Source organism: Toxorhynchites rutilus, chromosome 3, assembly GCF_029784135.1.
Source record: "Toxorhynchites rutilus septentrionalis strain SRP chromosome 3, ASM2978413v1, whole genome shotgun sequence".
Lineage (NCBI taxonomy): Eukaryota > Metazoa > Arthropoda > Insecta > Diptera > Culicidae > Toxorhynchites > Toxorhynchites rutilus.
Window position 1 is genome coordinate 30,187,256 of NC_073746.1, and position 20,725 is coordinate 30,207,980.

General features: G+C 39.5%; 1 protein-coding gene across 1 annotated transcript; it reads right to left on the reverse strand.

Moving 5' to 3' along the window:
• Positions 1 to 16,164: 16,164 nt before the first annotated feature.
• On the reverse strand, positions 16,165 to 17,398 carry LOC129777582 (anaphase-promoting complex subunit 11). The gene is made up of 2 exons (XM_055783949.1): positions 17,209 to 17,398; positions 16,165 to 16,802 (listed from the first exon to the last, which is right to left on the reverse strand). The coding sequence occupies exons 1-2, from the start codon at positions 17,225 to 17,227 to the stop codon at positions 16,567 to 16,569; spliced, it is 255 nt and encodes an 84-aa protein (XP_055639924.1). The 5' UTR covers positions 17,228 to 17,398; the 3' UTR covers positions 16,165 to 16,566.
• Between the last annotated feature and the right edge of the window lie 3,327 nt (positions 17,399 to 20,725).

Consider the following 20,725-nt stretch of genomic DNA (forward strand, 5'->3'; position numbering starts at 1 on the left):
ATCATGGCAAATTGTCGGGCGAGCTAAGCTTGCCTAAAATTAGCAAATTCGGGAATAACATGCAAAAAATGAATCACAAGATTTCATTTATTCTGTTAATTATTGCAGATTTCCGCTGCTTCTTATAATTGCTAGAAGGAACACTCAGCAAACGATACAAAGTTTGGCGTATTTCAAAAAAGGAAACCTGTTGACCCAAATCACGTAAGTTATTGAAAGATTGTCCTCTTTGATTCCGATGATCGCCTACACAATACCGATTAAAGCGGCTGCCACTCTAAATTACACCTTGCTTTTTCCAATTTTGCATCCATCGTACCAAAAGGGTTCGTTCTTTCTGAGACCATCCGATGCGAATGCTGTAAAAAGAGAGATTGTCGAATTTGACGAGTTAAATTACTTTCAGGGGTAGTGTGGTCACGTGTGGTAAAATAATCACCTGCTTGTTTGGTAAAGGGTGTGTCACATCAAATTGCATCACGGAAAAAACGCTATAGAAATTCGCCCAGTAGACCGATCCTTTTGAAAATTTTAGACAGTAAAATAAAAACTATTAAACAACTTTTGGCATTTTCTTGTTATTCATACTTCGAGCCCAAGCCCGTATGCTCGCACCTTCCTCTTTACCCCGTCCATAATGTTCTGTACAACGTCAGGTTGTAGTTTTTTTTGAACAGAAATCCATTTTCGCTTGAAGTCCGCCTCCGATTTGACAACTTTTGGGTTCTTCCGGAGGGCCTGCTTCATAATCGCCCAATATTTCTCTATTGGGCGAAGCTCCGGCGCGTTGGGCGGGTTCATTTCCTTTGGCACGAAGGTGACCCCGTTGGCTTCGTACCACTCCAACACGTCCTTTGAATAGTGGCACGAAGCGAGATCCGGCCAGAAGATGGTCGGGCCCTCGTGCTGCTTCAATAGTAGTAGTAAGCGCTTCTGTAGGCACTCCTTAAGGTAAACCTGCCCGTTTACCGTGCCGGTCATCACGAAGGGGACGCTCCGCTTTCCGCAAGAGCAGATCGCTTGCCACACCATGTACTTTTTGGCAAACTTGGATAGTTTCTGCTTGCGAATCTTCTCCAGAACGCTGAATTTGTCCTCTGTGGAGAAGAACAACAGGCCCGGCAGCTGACGAAAGTCCGCTTTGACGTAGGTTTCGTCGTCCATTACCAGGCAATGCGGCTCCGTCAGCATTTCGGTGTACAGCTTCCGGGCTCGCGTCTTCCCTACCATGTTTTGCCTTTCGTCGCGGTTAGGAGCCTTCTGAACCTTGTATGTACGCAGGCCCTCCCGCTGCTTGGTCCGCTGGACGAATGAACTTGACAAATTCAGCTTATTGGCGACATCCCGGACCGAACTTCTCGGATCACGTCTAAACTGCTTAACTACGCGCTTGTGATCTTTTTCACTGACGGAGCATCCATTTTTGCCGTTCTTCACCTTCCGGTCGATGGTTAAGTTCTCGAAGTATCGTTTTAGTACTCTGCTGACCGTGGATTGGACGATTCCCAGCATCTTACCGATGTCCCGATGTGACAACTCCGGATTCTCGAAATGAGTGCACAGGATTAATTCACGGCGCTCTTTTACGTTCGACGACATTTTCCCAAATTTACGAAAAATTGACAGTGAAGCATGGCCAACGTGATCTATACACTCTTATCTGATTATAAGCGAAAGCTGAAGATATAATTCCTAAAAATTAAATTTCTACAGCGTTTTTTCCGTGATGCAATTTGATGTGACACACCCTTTAGTATAACTATTGACTATTGACACCGTATTGATAGTTATCTTATGTTTGAATAATTTCATGACTTTTGAGTCACCCTGTTCTACAGTGGAGCTGTCGCATGTCAAGAAATAAATAAAAACAAAAAACGCTCTCTCGGTAGCCATTCGGCCGTAGTTTAGTGCGTTTCGAATTTATGGAATTTCTAGTGAAATTTAGTTTATTTGACCTGATATTTGCGACAAATCAACAATTTGGACGATTGTTCACATATTCTAGGGGAGGTGAACAGATATTTTGTTTAATTTTAGCGATTATTTTGCATACTTCGCAATTCGCTATTTGGGGGACAAAGTGGTCAGTGGAAGATTACTACTGACAACGTTTTGTTTTCAAAGGCTGAAATACCTTATCACCTACTGCTCCTAAAGGGGTTCCTTTTGTGATTTTATATATTTTAAATATGCCCAACCAAAACCAAGCCTTATTTTGAAAAACGTTATGTGTTTCCTACTACGTTTTTGTACGTATGAGAAAATTTCAATTACGATTTTAGGTGAATAGGCCTAGCTCATTTCATACATGTACCTACTATTTCAATAATGATTTAAACAAATTTGGCCAAGAAAACACGCATAAATCTATCCCTTCTAGCGTGAGATGTGCAAGTGACCACTTTGCCCCCCACAGGTGACACACTACACCTCCTCACTAAAACAATGTTCGATTGTTCAACCTTTTGACGTAGGACTACGTCTAACCGGAAGATATAGGGGGTGAAATGGAAATCTAGGCACTGAACAAGTAGGAAAAAATGCAAGATTTGGAACGCTTATAACTCTAGCATTTCTCAATAGATCGCAAAGGTTTTTGCATCAATTGATAGGAAATATATCTACGCATCTACCATAACGAATAACATTTCATTTTTCTTGAGATAAATAATAGAATAATCGTGAATTATCAAGCATTGTCCAAATGCACTATGTGCCCATTTTGATTGGTCCATTTTGTGCTCCTCAAATCGTACCGACCAAAACGGGCAACCAGAGCAGCAGCGAAATAGAATGAAGCACGATTGGAAAGGAAAAAGAAAAAAAAATGAACGAAACATTGGTCGCAGTCTCACACATGCGTAATTCTCGAGCCAGCCAATCAGCTTAAAAATCCCCGCTCCGCTGCCGTAACGATCATTCTCATTCAAACCGTACACCACATCAGTTCGCATCACAACACATCAACGAACCAACCCAAGCAGCCATGTCTGGACATGGCAAAGGAGGAAAAGTGAAGGGAAAGGCAAAATCCCGCTCGAACCGTGTTGGTCTGGAGTTCCCCGCAAGGGTAGCTAGGCCGAGCGCGTTAGTACCAGTGCACCAGTCCACCTAGCCGGCGTTATATAGTTTCGGCCGCCGAAGTGATCGAGTTAGCTGGCAAAGCTGCACGCGACGATAAGAAAACCCGCATTCGGAACAGAACACATTTGGTTCGGTGGACATCAAGACAACAGGCAGTTGCAGCGAGTGGCGAGTGGCAAACGCAAAACGGCAGCTGGTAGCAGAAGAAAAAAGTTTGTTCTTTATACAATCTGCTTTGGTGGCAAATCCAGAACAAGGCGGCATCGAGGGCGTTGGAAATGGTTTTTTTCAAAACCACGAGTACAAAGTTTTCTAAATTGGAACCATTCCATAAAACACGGCGCTTATCAGGACCATTAAACCTTTCAAAAAAGAGTTTACGAAATACAGTTCAATGCTTTCTAAAATAATATCCAAAATAATAATAAAACACAAATTGATTTTTTCATAATTTGTTTGCCAGGATCTGATGAGTATGTTAATTTAGCAGTTGTTCTGAGCTTATTGATAATTGGGGACTTTCCTGATTATTCAATTTTCACCAATTCTTAAATTGTTTCCAGATTGTAAGTACAGTAATTTACAATTAGTTCGACATTTAGCTAATTGGACGGACATGTAATGCGACACATTGATAGTCGATACTGTACCACTGTCATCGCAAATGTTCAATTACAGGTTAAAATCGCCTCCAATGCGACACTGAGTGGTGCTTCGACACGTCGCATTGAATGTAATTTACTGTACAACATGTTACAAAGGTGGATGGGAAGAAATTTTCCAACTGTGAAAGCTGTGGCGAGTGGCAACAAATCGCTAAACAGGAAGGTTTAGCCGAACAAGATGGGGATATCGAGTGATAACAAAACAATAAACTCTTTAGATTGAAGATAATTTTGTGATCCTGAAAAGGACCCTTTTTAGCCTGCATGTGAATCCAACGAGCGAACAAATCGTAATGAATGTATTTTTTTGCCATCGCTCCCTTTTAACGCTCATTCATTCGTCTCGTTGAACTCGCCCCTCTGGCTGAGTCTGCCGATTTGTCTCTATCCTGTGAGTGTGTACCGCTAGAGTATAAAACACGCGGACCCAAAAAAAATATCTTATTTTCTTTCAAACCGTAAACCCGTGTGGTTGTACGGCATCGTTTAACATCGCATCGCATCACAGCATAAAAAGAAAACAAGCAGCAACGTGGACGTGTGGACGTAACAAAGGAGGAGAAGTTAAGGGTAAGGCAAAGTCCCACTCGAACCTTGCAGGTCTCCAGTTCCCTGTTGGTCGCATTCACTGATTGCTCCGCAAGGGTAACTAGGCCGAACGGATTGGTGCCGGAGCACCAGTATACCTAACAGCGATTATACAGTCGGAGGCCGTCGGAGTGCTCGAGTTGGCTTGCAAAGCTGCTCACGACAATCAGAAAACACGCATCAAGAACAGAGCAGCTTCGGTTCGGCGCTCATCAAGGCAACAACTAGTTTCAGCGAGTGGCAAACGCAATCGCAAAACGGCAGCAGGTAGAAGAAAGAAAAAGTTTGTTTATACAGACTGCTTTGGTGGCAAAACCAGCCACCGTAAAACACGGCGCGTTTCAGGGCCACTAAACCTTTCAAAGAAGAGTTATTAAAAGTTTTTCACAATACCAATGCATTCTAAAGTGACATAATATGACATATAATATAAACTGATTTTTTTTTGTTTATGCTTGTTTTTGAACTTATTGGTGGTTGGGGTCTTTTAAATTGATCATTCAGTTTTCATAACCCCATGCATGGTTCCCGAATTGAAAATGGCTTCACATTGTATGCAGGATGGCATTCACGAATTTTCTCGATAGCAAGAACTGCTTTCTTTGGTTGATAACTGATGTTGAAAATTGACTGAGGTTACATCTGCATTGTATAGAAACATAACTAAGGAGCAACATGATGAGCTATGTATTTCCTGCTGCTCTGTTCTTATTTTAAAGGACTTTAATCCGAAGGTCATCCGTCCCTGTATTCACTGTTGGTTTTTTAGAACGCTTATACGCAGACTACAAATCTTACAATTCATTCGTTTCCGAAACCACAGTTTAAGGTACGGTAATGTGCTCAATAGTGAAATATATGATAGTGAACGAGCTGATGACCACCTATGCATTCCCTATCACAGCCATCATTTTGATTGTACGATATGTGTATACGCCGAAAGATGCCCGACGTTGAACATTTAATAAGTACAAAGCCTTCAGAAAAAAATCAAGAATCAAGTTTGTAAAAAAAACGCAAAAACACAACACCAAAGGTTTTTTTCAGAACCCCCAACATGTTCATAGAGAGTAAACAGTAAACTAATCCATTTTTCAGGTAGATAGGTAGGTATTCACGTAGGAGAAGAAAATAAAACAATATATTTAAAATATATATTTAGCAAAAGCTGTCCCCTTTGTATAGTCCTACGTCACTCCGGTTATGTCACCGACATTACCCACCCGTCTTTTTTTCTAATAATGAAACATTTACTATTTTCAATTTTCATAATAAAACCGCATACTATCTTGAACTACAATAAGTTGAGCTACAATATTCTTCGAAGAACGGGGATTTTAGCGGTATGTGGACACAGGAAATTGGCATGTTTTTTAGGGTGACCACATTCCCCCTAGTTGGTGCTCCTTTGGCCGAGTGGTTAGCGTCATAACTAACATGCCGGGTGTACGGGTTCGATTCCCGTTCTGGTCGGGGGAATTTTTCGTCAAAGAAATTTCCTCCGACTTGCACTGTGATCACGCGTATTCTAGAGCTTGCCACTCAGAATGCATTCAAGGCGTGTTATTTGGCATAGAAATCTCAACTAAGTACTAATAAAAGACGCAAGTAATACTACGTTGAGACGGCGAAGTTCCTCTAGGAACGTTAGTGCCATTGAAGAAGAAGAAGAACATTCCCCCTAGTTCTCCAATGAAGTTTTCTTTGCATTGCCCGGAACAATCCTGAAATACATCCATTCAAAAAAGTATCGGTCAGTTAAACTTGGAATGATCATCAAATTTATTATGTCATACCATCAAAGTATGAATGCTTTTGTAATAATACCTTTATGACAAAAAACGATTTTCAATACATTTTCTGGCAATACAATGATTCTGTTTTTTTGGGTCTTTCACTACATGGGCTGAAAAGTCCAGGGATTTTTGAGGAAAACATTGTTTTTTTTTGGACAAAGCTGTATTTATTCCTCAACATAGTTTCCTTCGAGGGCAATACACTTAATATATCGAGCTTTCCCCACAACGCGCGGATAGCTTTTGCATGTTCAAAATGTCGTGCAAATGCCTACGGCTAACTCGCGTAACTTCACATTACAATCACTCAAAACGAGTCAATACACTTGTTTTACGATTTCTGGATTCGTAGCCTCTTTTGGCCTACCAGAGGTGCATCTGTGGTGCTTGTACGGCCCATTTTAAATTCACTAAACCACCGATAAACTGTTGTTCTCGAAGAAGCAGAAGTGGAATAACATTGATTGATTGTTCAGGAGTTTTTCCCATCAAAAAACAATGTTTGATGATATTTTTTCCATTTTCCATGCGGATGCTTAGGTATAACATTTAAACAACTGTAGTTTGTGAACCAATAAACGAAATGTCAAGAAACTTCACAAATAGGCTAGTGACAGATGAACCTCTCGAAATGACTCTTGTTCATTTTTAGTGGCGCCATTTGTTGAAAAATCAGCCCATGTAGTATGCATATAGAATGGAACGGGCGCGTCAAAAAGGTAATTAGAGTTTTGATTTTTCAGGGTCAACACTCAGGCTAACGTTTACATTAAAAATATTGGTTTTTCTTCGGATGGTGATAAAAAAGACAGATAATTAAGTTTGATAAATTTTCTTATGGAAGGTAATTAGCTCACTTGCAAAAAAATTCTACGCCCTTGCGTAGCGGCCTTCCGGCAGTGAACCGGAACATTCGCCATGGCGGACGAAAACATGCGTGTAGGCATGTTTTTGAGTTCTTTCTTCGTTTTATTTATCAATTCCATCTCAGTTGTCGGGACAAAATTGTTGAAGTAGATCTTACGCTTCAGGTTTGCTCAGAAATTCTCGATGGGGAGGCAACTGGGGGACGTTGTGCGAGTTCGCCGACTTGGTATCGATATTCGATATTGAGCCGCTCCATCTCCTCTAACGATCGTTTCGAGTAATGAACCGACGCCAGATCCGGCCAGAACACCGCGTCTTCGCCCTTATGGTATTTCTTGATAAACAACGCAACTTCCGGCAGGCTCTTCGTATTATAAATTTCCCCGTTCACTGCCAGTCCGGAGCTAAAGAAGAGCGGCTTTGACATCCCCTTCTCGCTGATTGTCAGCCACAGCGGCACATTCTTGGGGAACTTGGTGTGTGAAATAAACTTCACTTCGGAGCTCTCTTGCTTCATGGGGGAAGTAAAATACGAAGTACTTTTCCACTGTTTGGCCGGTTGCACCTACCTCCTGGCCAAGCGCACGCAGCGATGTAGCCACTTTTTCCTCGATCTTCCTCTTCAGCATCGTTTGGAGTTTATTGTCGCTCAGGGTCGTCGGCTGTTTGGAACCGGGCTTTCTTTCGATGCTCTGATTGTTGTGCAATAGTGCCAAGATGTTGTAGATGCCGGAACGGGCATGAGCCGATGAGCCGTTTTTGGTGATATGCCCTACTCAACATTGATTCTGGCTGTCTTCAGCTGAGTATCAATGCCGTTTTGTCTTTCAAACATAAACACGAGGCATCTACGAAAACTAAGGGCACAGATTTTCTGTCAGAGAGAAAAAATCGGGTGTCGGTTTTACTTTGACTTAAAGTGTCGGTTTCTCGAAACGTAGGAAATGACAGGAGTGTACAGGGTACATCGAAAAATTTACTCAAAACTGCTTCTAATCGGAAAAATGGGGGGTGTCGGTTTTACCTAATTTCTCCTACTAAAGATTTTCAATCTTGAAATTACAAGTTTGTAGTTCTACGTCAACAACGCGATCGCGGCACCATAACTAATATGTGCTACACATACAACGTCCCCTCACCGTTCCGTCGACTTATTAAGAGTTTTCAAACGCATATTACTCAAAATCCTTATTGCGACATATGGTGTGTTTTATATATAATTGGACCGGAAATTTATCCAGCAATTTATTTTTGCTTGAAACATGAACAATGGATGTAGTAGAAAATGTTTACAATTTGACTATTAAAATAGGTAGGTTTTCTTTAGATTGCACTCGCTTTCCTCCTCGACGCAAAGAGCAATATTTTTGCCTAAATTCGGGCATTAGCTCACAATGTGAGTTTATGCGTATAATGAATTATTCTCCATTTACCGATGAGAGGCATTTATCAGTTACTGTATTGTGTGTTGTCCAATCAAGTCGTACCCAATTCACTTTTTTATCGTGTAGGTATTGCTACTAACAATTTAAGTAATTTTGGTTCAGGATGTCATAATATCGAGCATGTTGTTTGGTTATGTAAAAAATGCAATTAATGAATGTAATTGACTGCTGATTTAGAAGATCGACAGGGTATACTCACGCATATCAGATTATGATGTCGCTATCTTAATATTATGCTCCCCATACATGTCTTCCTGAGAAACCCGTTTCACTTCCTCGAATACACATGCCCATTCTCCTTTCCCTTTCCTATACATAAGCAGAACTTAGCACCCAATGAGATCAATTCATTGCAGCAGCTACACAAACTTCCCAAGAGATTTAATGTGGACAATTTTTTTGCAGTTTGTTTTCAATATTTTCAATGAATCTGACGAAGTTTTTTTTGAACGGATTATATTATGTAGATTGTTTAATTTTTTTTAAATCATCTTTTTTTAAATTTGTATTGATCGCTATTATGTCTGTCATGATCTTGGTGATGATGGACTATTTTTATTTTTATTTTGTCGTTCTTATAGTTGTATTAGTTTAAAAAAAAATAAAAGTAGTCTACAAAAGTTTGAGCGTCGCGCGCGAGACACAGATATAAAGGATATTAAATTGAAAGTTTTTTTAAGTGCCGGTCTAGGAATTTTTCGTAAAGGAAATTTTCTCGATTTCTCTGAATGAGGGTATTCACAGTCAATCTAAAACAAGGCTGGCGGTTGGACTTGTGCTCTGGTGGACCACTTGGCTGCAAGGGCCTCGTCGGGACCGTATCGGCTCTGTGGCGGATATGACTGTGTATTGGCTTTTTAGGACATTGCAATTTTTTGAACTTATATCTGTAAATAAAATCAGTTCGTTTTTCATGTTTGCTAAACTGATTTCAATGTTGAAAAAAAATAAATTATCTTTTAGATAACTCGTCTTGCTCAAACCTCTGTAGGGGAAGGAGGCGGGACCATCATCATAAAAAAAGACGGGTGGGTAATGTCGGTGACATAACCGGAGTGACGTAGGACTATACAAAGGGGACAGCTTTTGCTAAATATATATTTTAAATATATTGTTTTATTTTCTTCTCCTACGTGAATACCTACCTATCTACCTGAAAAATGGATTAGTTTACTGTTTACTCTCTATGAACATGTTGGGGGTTCTGAAAAAAACCTTTGGTGTTGTGTTTTTGCGTTTTTTTTACAAACTTGATTCTTGATTTTTTTCTGAAGGCTTTGTACTTATTAAATGTTCAACGTCGGGCATCTTTCGGCGTATACACATATCGTACAATCAAAATGATGGCTGTGATAGGGAATGCATAGGTGGTCATCAGCTCGTTCACTATCATATATTTCACTATTGAGCACATTACCGTACCTTAAACTGTGGTTTCGGAAACGAATGAATTGTAAGATTTGTAGTCTGCGTATAAGCGTTCTAAAAAACCAACAGTGAATACAGGGACGGATGACCTTCGGATTAAAGTCCTTTAAAATAAGAACAGAGCAGCAGGAAATACATAGCTCATCATGTTGCTCCTTAGTTATGTTTCTATACAATGCAGATGTAACCTCAGTCAATTTTCAACATCAGTTATCAACCAAAGAAAGCAGTTCTTGCTATCGAGAAAATTCGTGAATGCCATCCTGCATACAATGTGAAGCCATTTTCAATTCGGGAACCATGCATGGGGTTATGAAAACTGAATGATCAATTTAAAAGACCCCAACCACCAATAAGTTCAAAAACAAGCATAAACAAAAAAAAATCAGTTTATATTATATGTCATATTATGTCACTTTAGAATGCATTGGTATTGTGAAAAACTTTTAATAACTCTTCTTTGAAAGGTTTAGTGGCCCTGAAACGCGCCGTGTTTTACGGTGGCTGGTTTTGCCACCAAAGCAGTCTGTATAAACAAACTTTTTCTTTCTTCTACCTGCTGCCGTTTTGCGATTGCGTTTGCCACTCGCTGAAACTAGTTGTTGCCTTGATGAGCGCCGAACCGAAGCTGCTCTGTTCTTGATGCGTGTTTTCTGATTGTCGTGAGCAGCTTTGCAAGCCAACTCGAGCACTCCGACGGCCTCCGACTGTATAATCGCTGTTAGGTATACTGGTGCTCCGGCACCAATCCGTTCGGCCTAGTTACCCTTGCGGAGCAATCAGTGAATGCGACCAACAGGGAACTGGAGACCTGCAAGGTTCGAGTGGGACTTTGCCTTACCCTTAACTTCTCCTCCTTTGTTACGTCCACACGTCCACGTTGCTGCTTGTTTTCTTTTTATGATGTGATGCGATGCGATGTTAAACGATGCCGTACAACCACACGGGTTTACGGTTTGAAAGAAAATAAGATATTTTTTTTGGGTCCGCGTGTTTTATACTCTAGCGGTACACACTCACAGGATAGAGACAAATCGGCAGACTCAGCCAGAGGGGCGAGTTCAACGAGACGAATGAATGAGCGTTAAAAGGGAGCGATGGCAAAAAAATACATTCATTACGATTTGTTCGCTCGTTGGATTCACATGCAGGCTAAAAAGGGTCCTTTTCAGGATCACAAAATTATCTTCAATCTAAAGAGTTTATTGTTTTGTTATCACTCGATATCCCCATCTTGTTCGGCTAAACCTTCCTGTTTAGCGATTTGTTGCCACTCGCCACAGCTTTCACAGTTGGAAAATTTCTTCCCATCCACCTTTGTAACATGTACAGTAAATTACATTCAATGCGACGTGTCGAAGCACCACTCAGTGTCGCATTGGAGGCGATTTTAACCTGTAATTGAACATTTGCGATGACAGTGGTACAGTATCGACTATCAATGTGTCGCATTACATGTCCGTCCAATTAGCTAAATGTCGAACTAATTGTAAATTACTGTACTTACAATCTGGAAACAATTTAAGAATTGGTGAAAATTGAATAATCAGGAAAGTCCCCAATTATCAATAAGCTCAGAACAACTGCTAAATTAACATACTCATCAGATCCTGGCAAACAAATTATGAAAAAATCAATTTGTGTTTTATTATTATTTTGGATATTATTTTAGAAAGCATTGAACTGTATTTCGTAAACTCTTTTTTGAAAGGTTTAATGGTCCTGATAAGCGCCGTGTTTTATGGAATGGTTCCAATTTAGAAAACTTTGTACTCGTGGTTTTGAAAAAAACCATTTCCAACGCCCTCGATGCCGCCTTGTTCTGGATTTGCCACCAAAGCAGATTGTATAAAGAACAAACTTTTTTCTTCTGCTACCAGCTGCCGTTTTGCGTTTGCCACTCGCCACTCGCTGCAACTGCCTGTTGTCTTGATGTCCACCGAACCAAATGTGTTCTGTTCCGAATGCGGGTTTTCTTATCGTCGCGTGCAGCTTTGCCAGCTAACTCGATCACTTCGGCGGCCGAAACTATATAACGCCGGCTAGGTGGACTGGTGCACTGGTACTAACGCGCTCGGCCTAGCTACCCTTGCGGGGAACTCCAGACCAACACGGTTCGAGCGGGATTTTGCCTTTCCCTTCACTTTTCCTCCTTTGCCATGTCCAGACATGGCTGCTTGGGTTGGTTCGTTGATGTGTTGTGATGCGAACTGATGTGGTGTACGGTTTGAATGAGAATGATCGTTACGGCAGCGGAGCGGGGATTTTTAAGCTGATTGGCTGGCTCGAGAATTACGCATGTGTGAGACTGCGACCAATGTTTCGTTCATTTTTTTTTCTTTTTCCTTTCCAATCGTGCTTCATTCTATTTCGCTGCTGCTCTGGTTGCCCGTTTTGGTCGGTACGATTTGAGGAGCACAAAATGGACCAATCAAAATGGGCACATAGTGCATTTGGACAATGCTTGATAATTCACGATTATTCTATTATTTATCTCAAGAAAAATGAAATGTTATTCGTTATGGTAGATGCGTAGATATATTTCCTATCAATTGATGCAAAAACCTTTGCGATCTATTGAGAAATGCTAGAGTTATAAGCGTTCCAAATCTTGCATTTTTTCCTACTTGTTCAGTGCCTAGATTTCCATTTCACCCCCTATATCTTCCGGTTAGACGTAGTCCTACGTCAAAAAGAGCACTCATAAATGAGGGGCTTAGAATGGAAGGGGTGTAAGTGATTTGATCGATTTCTCTACATCGACTCTCTCTTTTTTGGTCATAACTTAGCTGCAAATACATTCCCAGCTGTATTTGAAGATGTGGAAGATAGGTCAGAACCTCATCTATCGGATACTATAGCAAACTGAAATTGGAACGGTTTTGCAGTTGAGTTATTAACTAAAGAAAAAGTTGATGAAGAGAAATCGAGCAAGTCACTTACACCCCTTGCATTCTAAGCCCCTCATATATCATCGGGCTATAAAGAAATAGGGTGGTGGAAAAAGAAATGTCGTATTTCTGATCGAAATTTGACGCTTTATTTATCATACTTAAAATTATCCAATTTAAGTCAAATATGCGCCGTTTTGTTCGCAAACTTGTTGCCATTTAGAAGGCAACTTCATTATTCCTACACGATTTTTTCGGCCGCCTTCGTTGCAGTTTAACCTCGCAAGTAGTAAAAACGTAAAATATGGCGAATTTCTTGCTTGGAGGACTCCATCCCTGACGCGCTATAACTTGAGACTGAAAAGGACAATCACAACACTGTCAAAACGACACTTGTAGCACAGATTGTCGTCTTTAAATAGCCGTATAGTATGACCCGATGTGGTAAGTACAACACAAGATATGTTTAAGTGTTGCCATATATTGACAATAGACAACATTTCTTTTTCCCTAACCCAATATTACAAACAATGTTCCAAACAACGTGGCGACGAAGGAGAAAATGCTATTTTGGTCTATAATATATTTCTGTAGTCATAGATTTATTTGACTTAGGCTTATATTTATGTAGATCTTAATTATTTAGACTTGAGTTTAAAAATGATAAATGATGACTCTTTGTCTTCTTCTAAATATTTGAATAAACATAAGAAAAAGGTAGTAATGCCTGTTATGGTATTTTTGTGTATATTAACGTAGGACTACGTCTTTCATTTCTATACCGGGGTGTAAAATCAAAGTTTCGAAGATTTTAAGCAGGAGACCGAGATTTTAAGCGTTAATAACTCCTAAACAACTGAACGAAATGGTATGATAAACACTTCATTCGAAAGATAAAATGTCTACGCGTTATATACTTGTTACTTTTTGATCCAAAAACTTGTTTCAATAGCCCTCAAATTGCTTTCAAAACATGCTATTGAAATCACCGATCGGTATATAAGCGAGCGCCGCTCGGAAATCCACTCAGTTATAATTAAACAGCGATTGAGGTATCATCGCAGGAATGAATGGGTGTTTCCCTAACACAGACCTCAAAACCATGGAGCCTGGGGAAATCGATATTGCAGAATAGATGCAAGCTGCTGGTACTTTTGTACTCGTTTGCGCTTTTGCAAATCGGAATGTTTCCCTAACACAGACTTCAAAACCATGGAGCCAGAGGAAACTGGCATTGCAAAGTAAATGCAAGCAGCGAATACTTTCGGACTCGTTTGCACTTTTGTAAATTTGAATGTTTCCCTAACACAGACTTCAAAACCATGGATTCTGGGGAAATCGATATTGCAGAATAGATGCAAGCTGCTGGTACTTTTGTATTCGTTTGCGTTTTTACAAATCGGAATGTTTCCCTAACACAGACTTCAAAACCATGGAGCCAAGGGAAATCGGCATTTCAAAATAGATACAAGCAGCGGGTACTTTTGTATTCGTTTGCGTTTTTACAAATCGGAATGTTTCCCTAACACAGACTGCAAAACCATGGAGCCGGGGGAAATTGGCATTGCAAATGAGATGCAAGCTGCGAGTACTTTTGTACTCGCTTGAGTTTTTGCAAACCAGAATGTGTTTTCCCAACACAGATTCCGAAACCAGTAAATTGGGAAAGTCGGCATTGCAGATCTCGGCAGTACTTTTTATACCCCCATGCATTTCTACACTCCGGAATGCGTTTTGCTAACACGGTCTACAAAATCGAGTACAAATGCAACGCTTTGGCTCGGTTGTTCAAGACTGCATGCCCCTTCATGTCGCCAACTCACTGAACTTCTACGCATACCGTTTGACGATTAGGCAAAATGTTGATAACTATTTGCTGCGATAACCACTACCATAATGCATGAATTGACCTAAATTGGGATTTGTTTGCAATTGAATTCGTAAATTGTTTCATTCATTCACTAGTTTAATTAATAGTTTAATCAACAGCTCTGCGCAGCGACGAAATCGTACCAAATGAAGAGCATTCGAAGTGCGATTTTTATTAATTGAAAAAATACAAATGATTACTAAGCCAACGGCAGTCCAACGTCAACCTTGCGGTTATATCATAGGTATAACCCATGCATAGTTTTTTTGAACAGAATGTTGTTCCGTTTTTTGATGGTTTTTTCAGGGCTTGCATTTGATATATCAAAAGAGAAAAAAATACAGATTTTGGAAAAATTGAAAAAAAAAGATTCAAATGCAATTACTACACACACTCACAGTCCTATGTCAAGATCTCGTCCATGCCCCTAGGCCCAGACGCATCAACTTTTTTTTCCAAGCTCCCTATGTTTGTTTAAATAGATTATACTTCGAATCGTCATTTAGGATAGCTTTGAGCATTGTTCATATCTTATTTCCATATTAGAGGCGAATGAAGTGCCAATTTTAAAGCCTCTTAAAAACAAAGAAGTAAAGTGAAGTGTTTCCATAATAGGACGAACGGTTTCACAAATTACCTATACAAATGGTAAAGGATCGACTCGCGACAACAATTCCGTCGATAACTATCGACCTCGCAATTGATGGAAGTTCGGGCAGACACTGAAAGGCATAATATCAGCATTACAAACGTTCTTCATCTAGTAGTCCTTTGTTGATAGCGACTTAAGTCCTTTATCCGTCAAAGAAAGTTGTAGAAATATTTAATTGAGGGGCTTAGAATGAAAGGGGTGTAAGTGATTTGATCGATTTCTCTACATCGACTCTCTCTCTTTTGGTCATAACTTAGCTGCAAATACATTCCCAGCTGTATTTGAAGATGTGGAAGATAGGTCAGAACCTCATCTATCGGATTGTATAGCAAACTTAAATAGGAACGTTTTGGCAGTTGAGTTATTAACTAAATAAAAAGTTGATGAAGAGAAATCGATCAAGTCACTTACACCCCTTGCATTCTGAGCCCCTCAATTCTAATGTGCAAGTTGATTCAATCAAAAATGAACTGCTGAACGACTGTATTCTAAAGCATTTATCTTGTTTGTTTGATAACCAGCCGAGGATTAAACTTAAATAAGAAACAATCACAGTATAAACAAAACCAACGCACAACATTCTGCAAAGGAGAGGTTCATTAGACTTCGAATATATCATTTTAAGCATTTCATAATTCATATCATGCAATAGTCCATATTAAACAAAAAATACGTTTTCCTTCAAATATTGAATGAGTTAAATTTGTAATAACATTATTTGGTTGGATTTAACATTCGAAAATATCTGAGCAATTACAAAAAGGCTACTTCGGATCATGGTATTAAGCGTTGTTATTTAAGGTTACTACTATGAATGGAACTAAAAATACTACAAACGATAATAAAAGCCATAGAAATGTTTCGAAGCAACTTACTGTTTTTTTTTTATTTATTCTCCTAATCCACTGAATTTTGACTTTTTCTAGAATCGTATTAATCTCCGTCTTCTAGCACAGATTTTTTGGATTTATTTTCAAATAGTATGCATTGTATATAAATATATTACTACACCATCACGAACTCCTGTTAGCACGACTTTAACGAACAAAACAAGCACTGCCTTCCTGTGTACTTAATCGAACGACCAATCACACAACTTGGTCCACCCACGGACCGAACAAGTCACACTTCCACACTTCTGGTCTTTCGCTGCAACTTTGTATTACACACTGAGGTTTGCTATTCGATTTTCAAGGTAAAAAGAATTACTGTTCGATGGCTTGTTGCGAATTTTATTTTCTCAACAACTACCATATTTCCCCCCTGTCCTACTGATCCTATTTATCGTTGAATTTCCAGGTCTGTCGACACATCGGGCACTGTTGGTTGGCCTGCGAATTAAGCCACTTGACAATGCAGTGCATGTGGAAGCAGTGCGAGCAAGAGCCCCAGACTAGCGGGCAGTCATCGCCTGGCAGTGAGCAATCGGGACAGCAACCTTCAAAAGCCATCCGACAAATGCCGCAGTTGTCATCGTTGGCGAGCCATTTCCACACGGCGACTCCCATCCAACCTGCGGAAACAACGAAATATTAGTTTTTTTTTTGTTTCACCCGCGGTCACCGAATCAAATTTTCACACCAGAAAAGCCCTTCAGAACCCCATCACACCGACAAACGCCTCACGTACACACGCGGTCAAGGATTTAGTTTAGCCCAAAAAGCATTGGCCATGGGAAAGATGACAGAAAATGGAGCAAAAATCGATAAACGAGAAAACACATTCAATCTTTTTCCTTGTTGCTATCCCGTTCTAAACTAGGGCTGGCCCTTTCCTCCCAGCTGGTCTTTCCCGAATCGATTTTCCTTCAGAGGGGAAATTCACCTACCCACCCCATGGGAAAAAATCTCATTCTAGAATAGCGAAAAGACAACAAAACAAAACTCGTTACGGGTGTATCTTGAAAATAAGATACCTACTTTTCACTGTGACTTTCATTCTAATAATCTTTTCCACTTGCGACACATCGAACAAAGTTATGTATAATAACAAAATAAATCCTGCACAGCTACTGCTGAACTGTTGTTTGAGATTTTTGTTGGATTTTGTTTTGAACGCGAAATTGCGGAACCGATTTGATGCAATTATACAAACACACAACACCGATATATGGAAGAAGAGTATGACAGAAAACAAACGACAAACGGTGACAATCGAAAGAAGGTGTTCCTCAAGCCATACATATTTGGCCGCGTGCTTTTCGGAAGAGAGTGTAACTACAGTGATTCGCCTTTAATTAGACATCTTTGACAGACCTGTAATGCGACACGAATAATTAGACATTTGATCCTCTAATTGGACATTTTATAAACATTTATAAACATCCTTTGTTAATTCGCTATTCGTGTACAAGTATAGCGGATTTTTTGGATTCCGGGTAGATTCACGAAAGAAATAACAATCTTTGGCCGGTGTATCTGTAAAGGGTGTGTGTATGTATTGCCACGACTAAGTAAAAGTTTATCGATCGGATAGGAGGGATATGATAGAGGGATAAAACAGAAGAGACATTATTAAACATTGACATCGGCGTTTCTGAGGAACAGTTATTGATGAAGCAGAAAAGCAGGGTCACTAAGATATCCCGAACAGAGATATCCGATTGTCTGTCTTGTGTCCTCAATGCTCTGGAGAGCTGAGAGCGGATATCATGGAACTGGATACACGACAACGGCTATCGTCACAATCACATAGATTACATAGATACATTGAATCGTATAACATTTACACATACTAGGTCGCATATAAATTCGCATCAAATTACAATCGCATAAAATATCAAGTATTATATACGCACATTCTATTTATTTATATAGAATTGTCGTATCAAATCACATGTAAACCTATAAATATGACATAATATGACATCGCCTCCAGTTTTACGTGTATATTCCAGTAGAATATCGATGCATATCGATACATATCGTATATCATTCAAATGTGTCTTGGATGCATGTATATCGCCTTCAATTATGGCTATTCATACGATTTAATGTTTGCTGGGAATGCGATAAAGATGCGCGTTTAAGTTGTACACAAGCCGAGATATCACGAAGAGGCAATCACGACCTACATTCAATACCTTGAACCATGCACACGTCGAGACCTTAGGGCTAATCGTGTGTAAACAACGACCGAACTCATCTTCACTCCACATGCGCTGCCAACTAACGAGTATGCGCTGACGAGAAATGTAACCCGAGAGAAAAAAGCGATATGTAGGTAAAAAATATAATTCTAGCCTACTTGTCGCAGGCTAGAATTATTTTGACGCGGAAAACATCTTGGGTATAAATGCTACACAGAAAAAAAGAGCGCAATGTTTTTATAAGCTCTCATATTAACGAATCTACGTTAGATTTACAACCAGATGGTGCAGAGAGTAAAATGATGATCTTAGTTTAAATTTGTTTGAATTTGTTAGAAAAATTAGTTTTTTTCATCGAACTTCCCGGTTTCAAGTATTTTTTCTACGCTGAAAAGCAGTCTTCCATGTTTCACAAAAAACACTGCGTCCGGGATAAACATGTCCACGATGCTGTTCGCAGTTTTGTGTTTGAATACAAACATGATTTTTTCGTACCTATGTTTGAAAATGTGACATGTTTGTATTCGTAGTATGTTTAGACATACGATGTTTAATCCCAATGTTTCACATGATGTTCGAACATGGTGTACAGTTTCTCTTGCATTTTCACCCCAAGCACCGGCAGTGCGTAGAGTAGAAGAAGCGAATCGGACACCACACCACCACCACTCAACGCGTGGTGTGTTGATATGTTGACATGGAAAAAATGCTTTCCTATCATGACAATGAGTGCTTCGTCTAAAATATTGGGCAAATAAAATAAACCTCTTTATCTGTTCTGAACAAAATAAACGTCGATTGATAACAGAGTTTTCCACAATTGATATCATTATTTAGTGCACGCATCAATTTATATATTGAATCCATGTAACATTCGCTATTATTAGCTATTTTAACAAGTACTAAAATTGAATAGAGCGTGGCGGAGATGTTTAGTTAACCACAACAAATTTTGATTACAATATTTCTATAATTTTAATCGAATGTAAAGTACCAGAATTATTCAGCAGTGACATGTTAGGCGTGACGCTAACCACTCGACCACGGGAGCAACAAATTTGGCTGGGTATTTGAATACAAATGGCCAATACTGCTTGTTCGCGACGAACGCGACCCGAGCTATAAAACGAACGAAGAAGAGGAGAAGAAAGGATGATGCAATCGCATGCACACATGGCATATGTAGTGCAGTGTAAGTGTAGCTTTTAGTTTTTTTTCCTTCATTCAGCTTGTGATAACATCGATAAATTAATGGTGTGTTTTAGCCGCTGAAATTTCTCTGCTGGTTCTGCTGTGTGCCGCTGAAGGTTGCATCTAGAATTTTTGGGTATTTTTGGGTATTAATTTTTTTGGTCAGCATTTGTACGACGTCGCCCGCTGTGCAGTCGGTTCCGCAGACTTTAATAGCCAACATGCACGCAAAAAAAAACTTATAGAAAGCTTCTTTCTATTCAGAGAATGTTTCTTTGCACAAAACCAAGGATTATTTAATCAGACATGCAAAATATGCATGAACTCATAGCCACTCAGCTCATGCAATTTTTGTATTGCGAACTAAATTTCAAGTTCGTTTCTGTGAAAAAGTATTCTACGAAGAAATGTGTTGGGATGAATAATTTCTTTCCGTGTATGAAAAGAAACGAAACGAAAGCAATGAATACTGTGACATCGGGTGATATGTTTGTATATGATGTTCTTGAATTATAAACATCGTGTTTGTTTTCACATGTTTATATTTGTGTATCATTGTTCGTGTTGAGGATAGACATTCAACACTAGCGAAAATCATGTTCGAATTCAAACAAAAACATGGAATTTTCACATCGCGTGGACATGTGTAAGTGTTTTTCGGAATACTGCTGGAAAGGTTAGAAAATCATCATTTTACAAACCTGAAAATCTGGCGACATTGAATGGTTAAAATGAATTTTAATAGAAATTAATTAAAATAATCATCAAAGAATCTCGTTTTAAGCGCATTGAATTCTTCTTCTTCTTATAAGGCACTAACGTTCCTAGAGGAACTTCGCCGTCTCAACGTAGTATTACTTGCGTCATTTTCATTAGTACTTAGTTGAGATTTCTATGCCAAATAACACGCCTTGAATGCATTCTGAGTGGCTCTAGAATACGCGTGACCACAGTGCAAGTCAGAGGAAATTTCTTTGAAGAAAAATTTCCCCGACCAGAACGGGAATCGAACCCGAACCCCCGGCATGTTAGGTTTGACGCTAACCACTCGGCCACGAGAGCACCTCATTGAAATACGCATTGAAATACAAACATGAAATTATTTTACTGCAATTTAATCAATGTTTTTGTCATGCGAAAATTACATTCGAATGCCC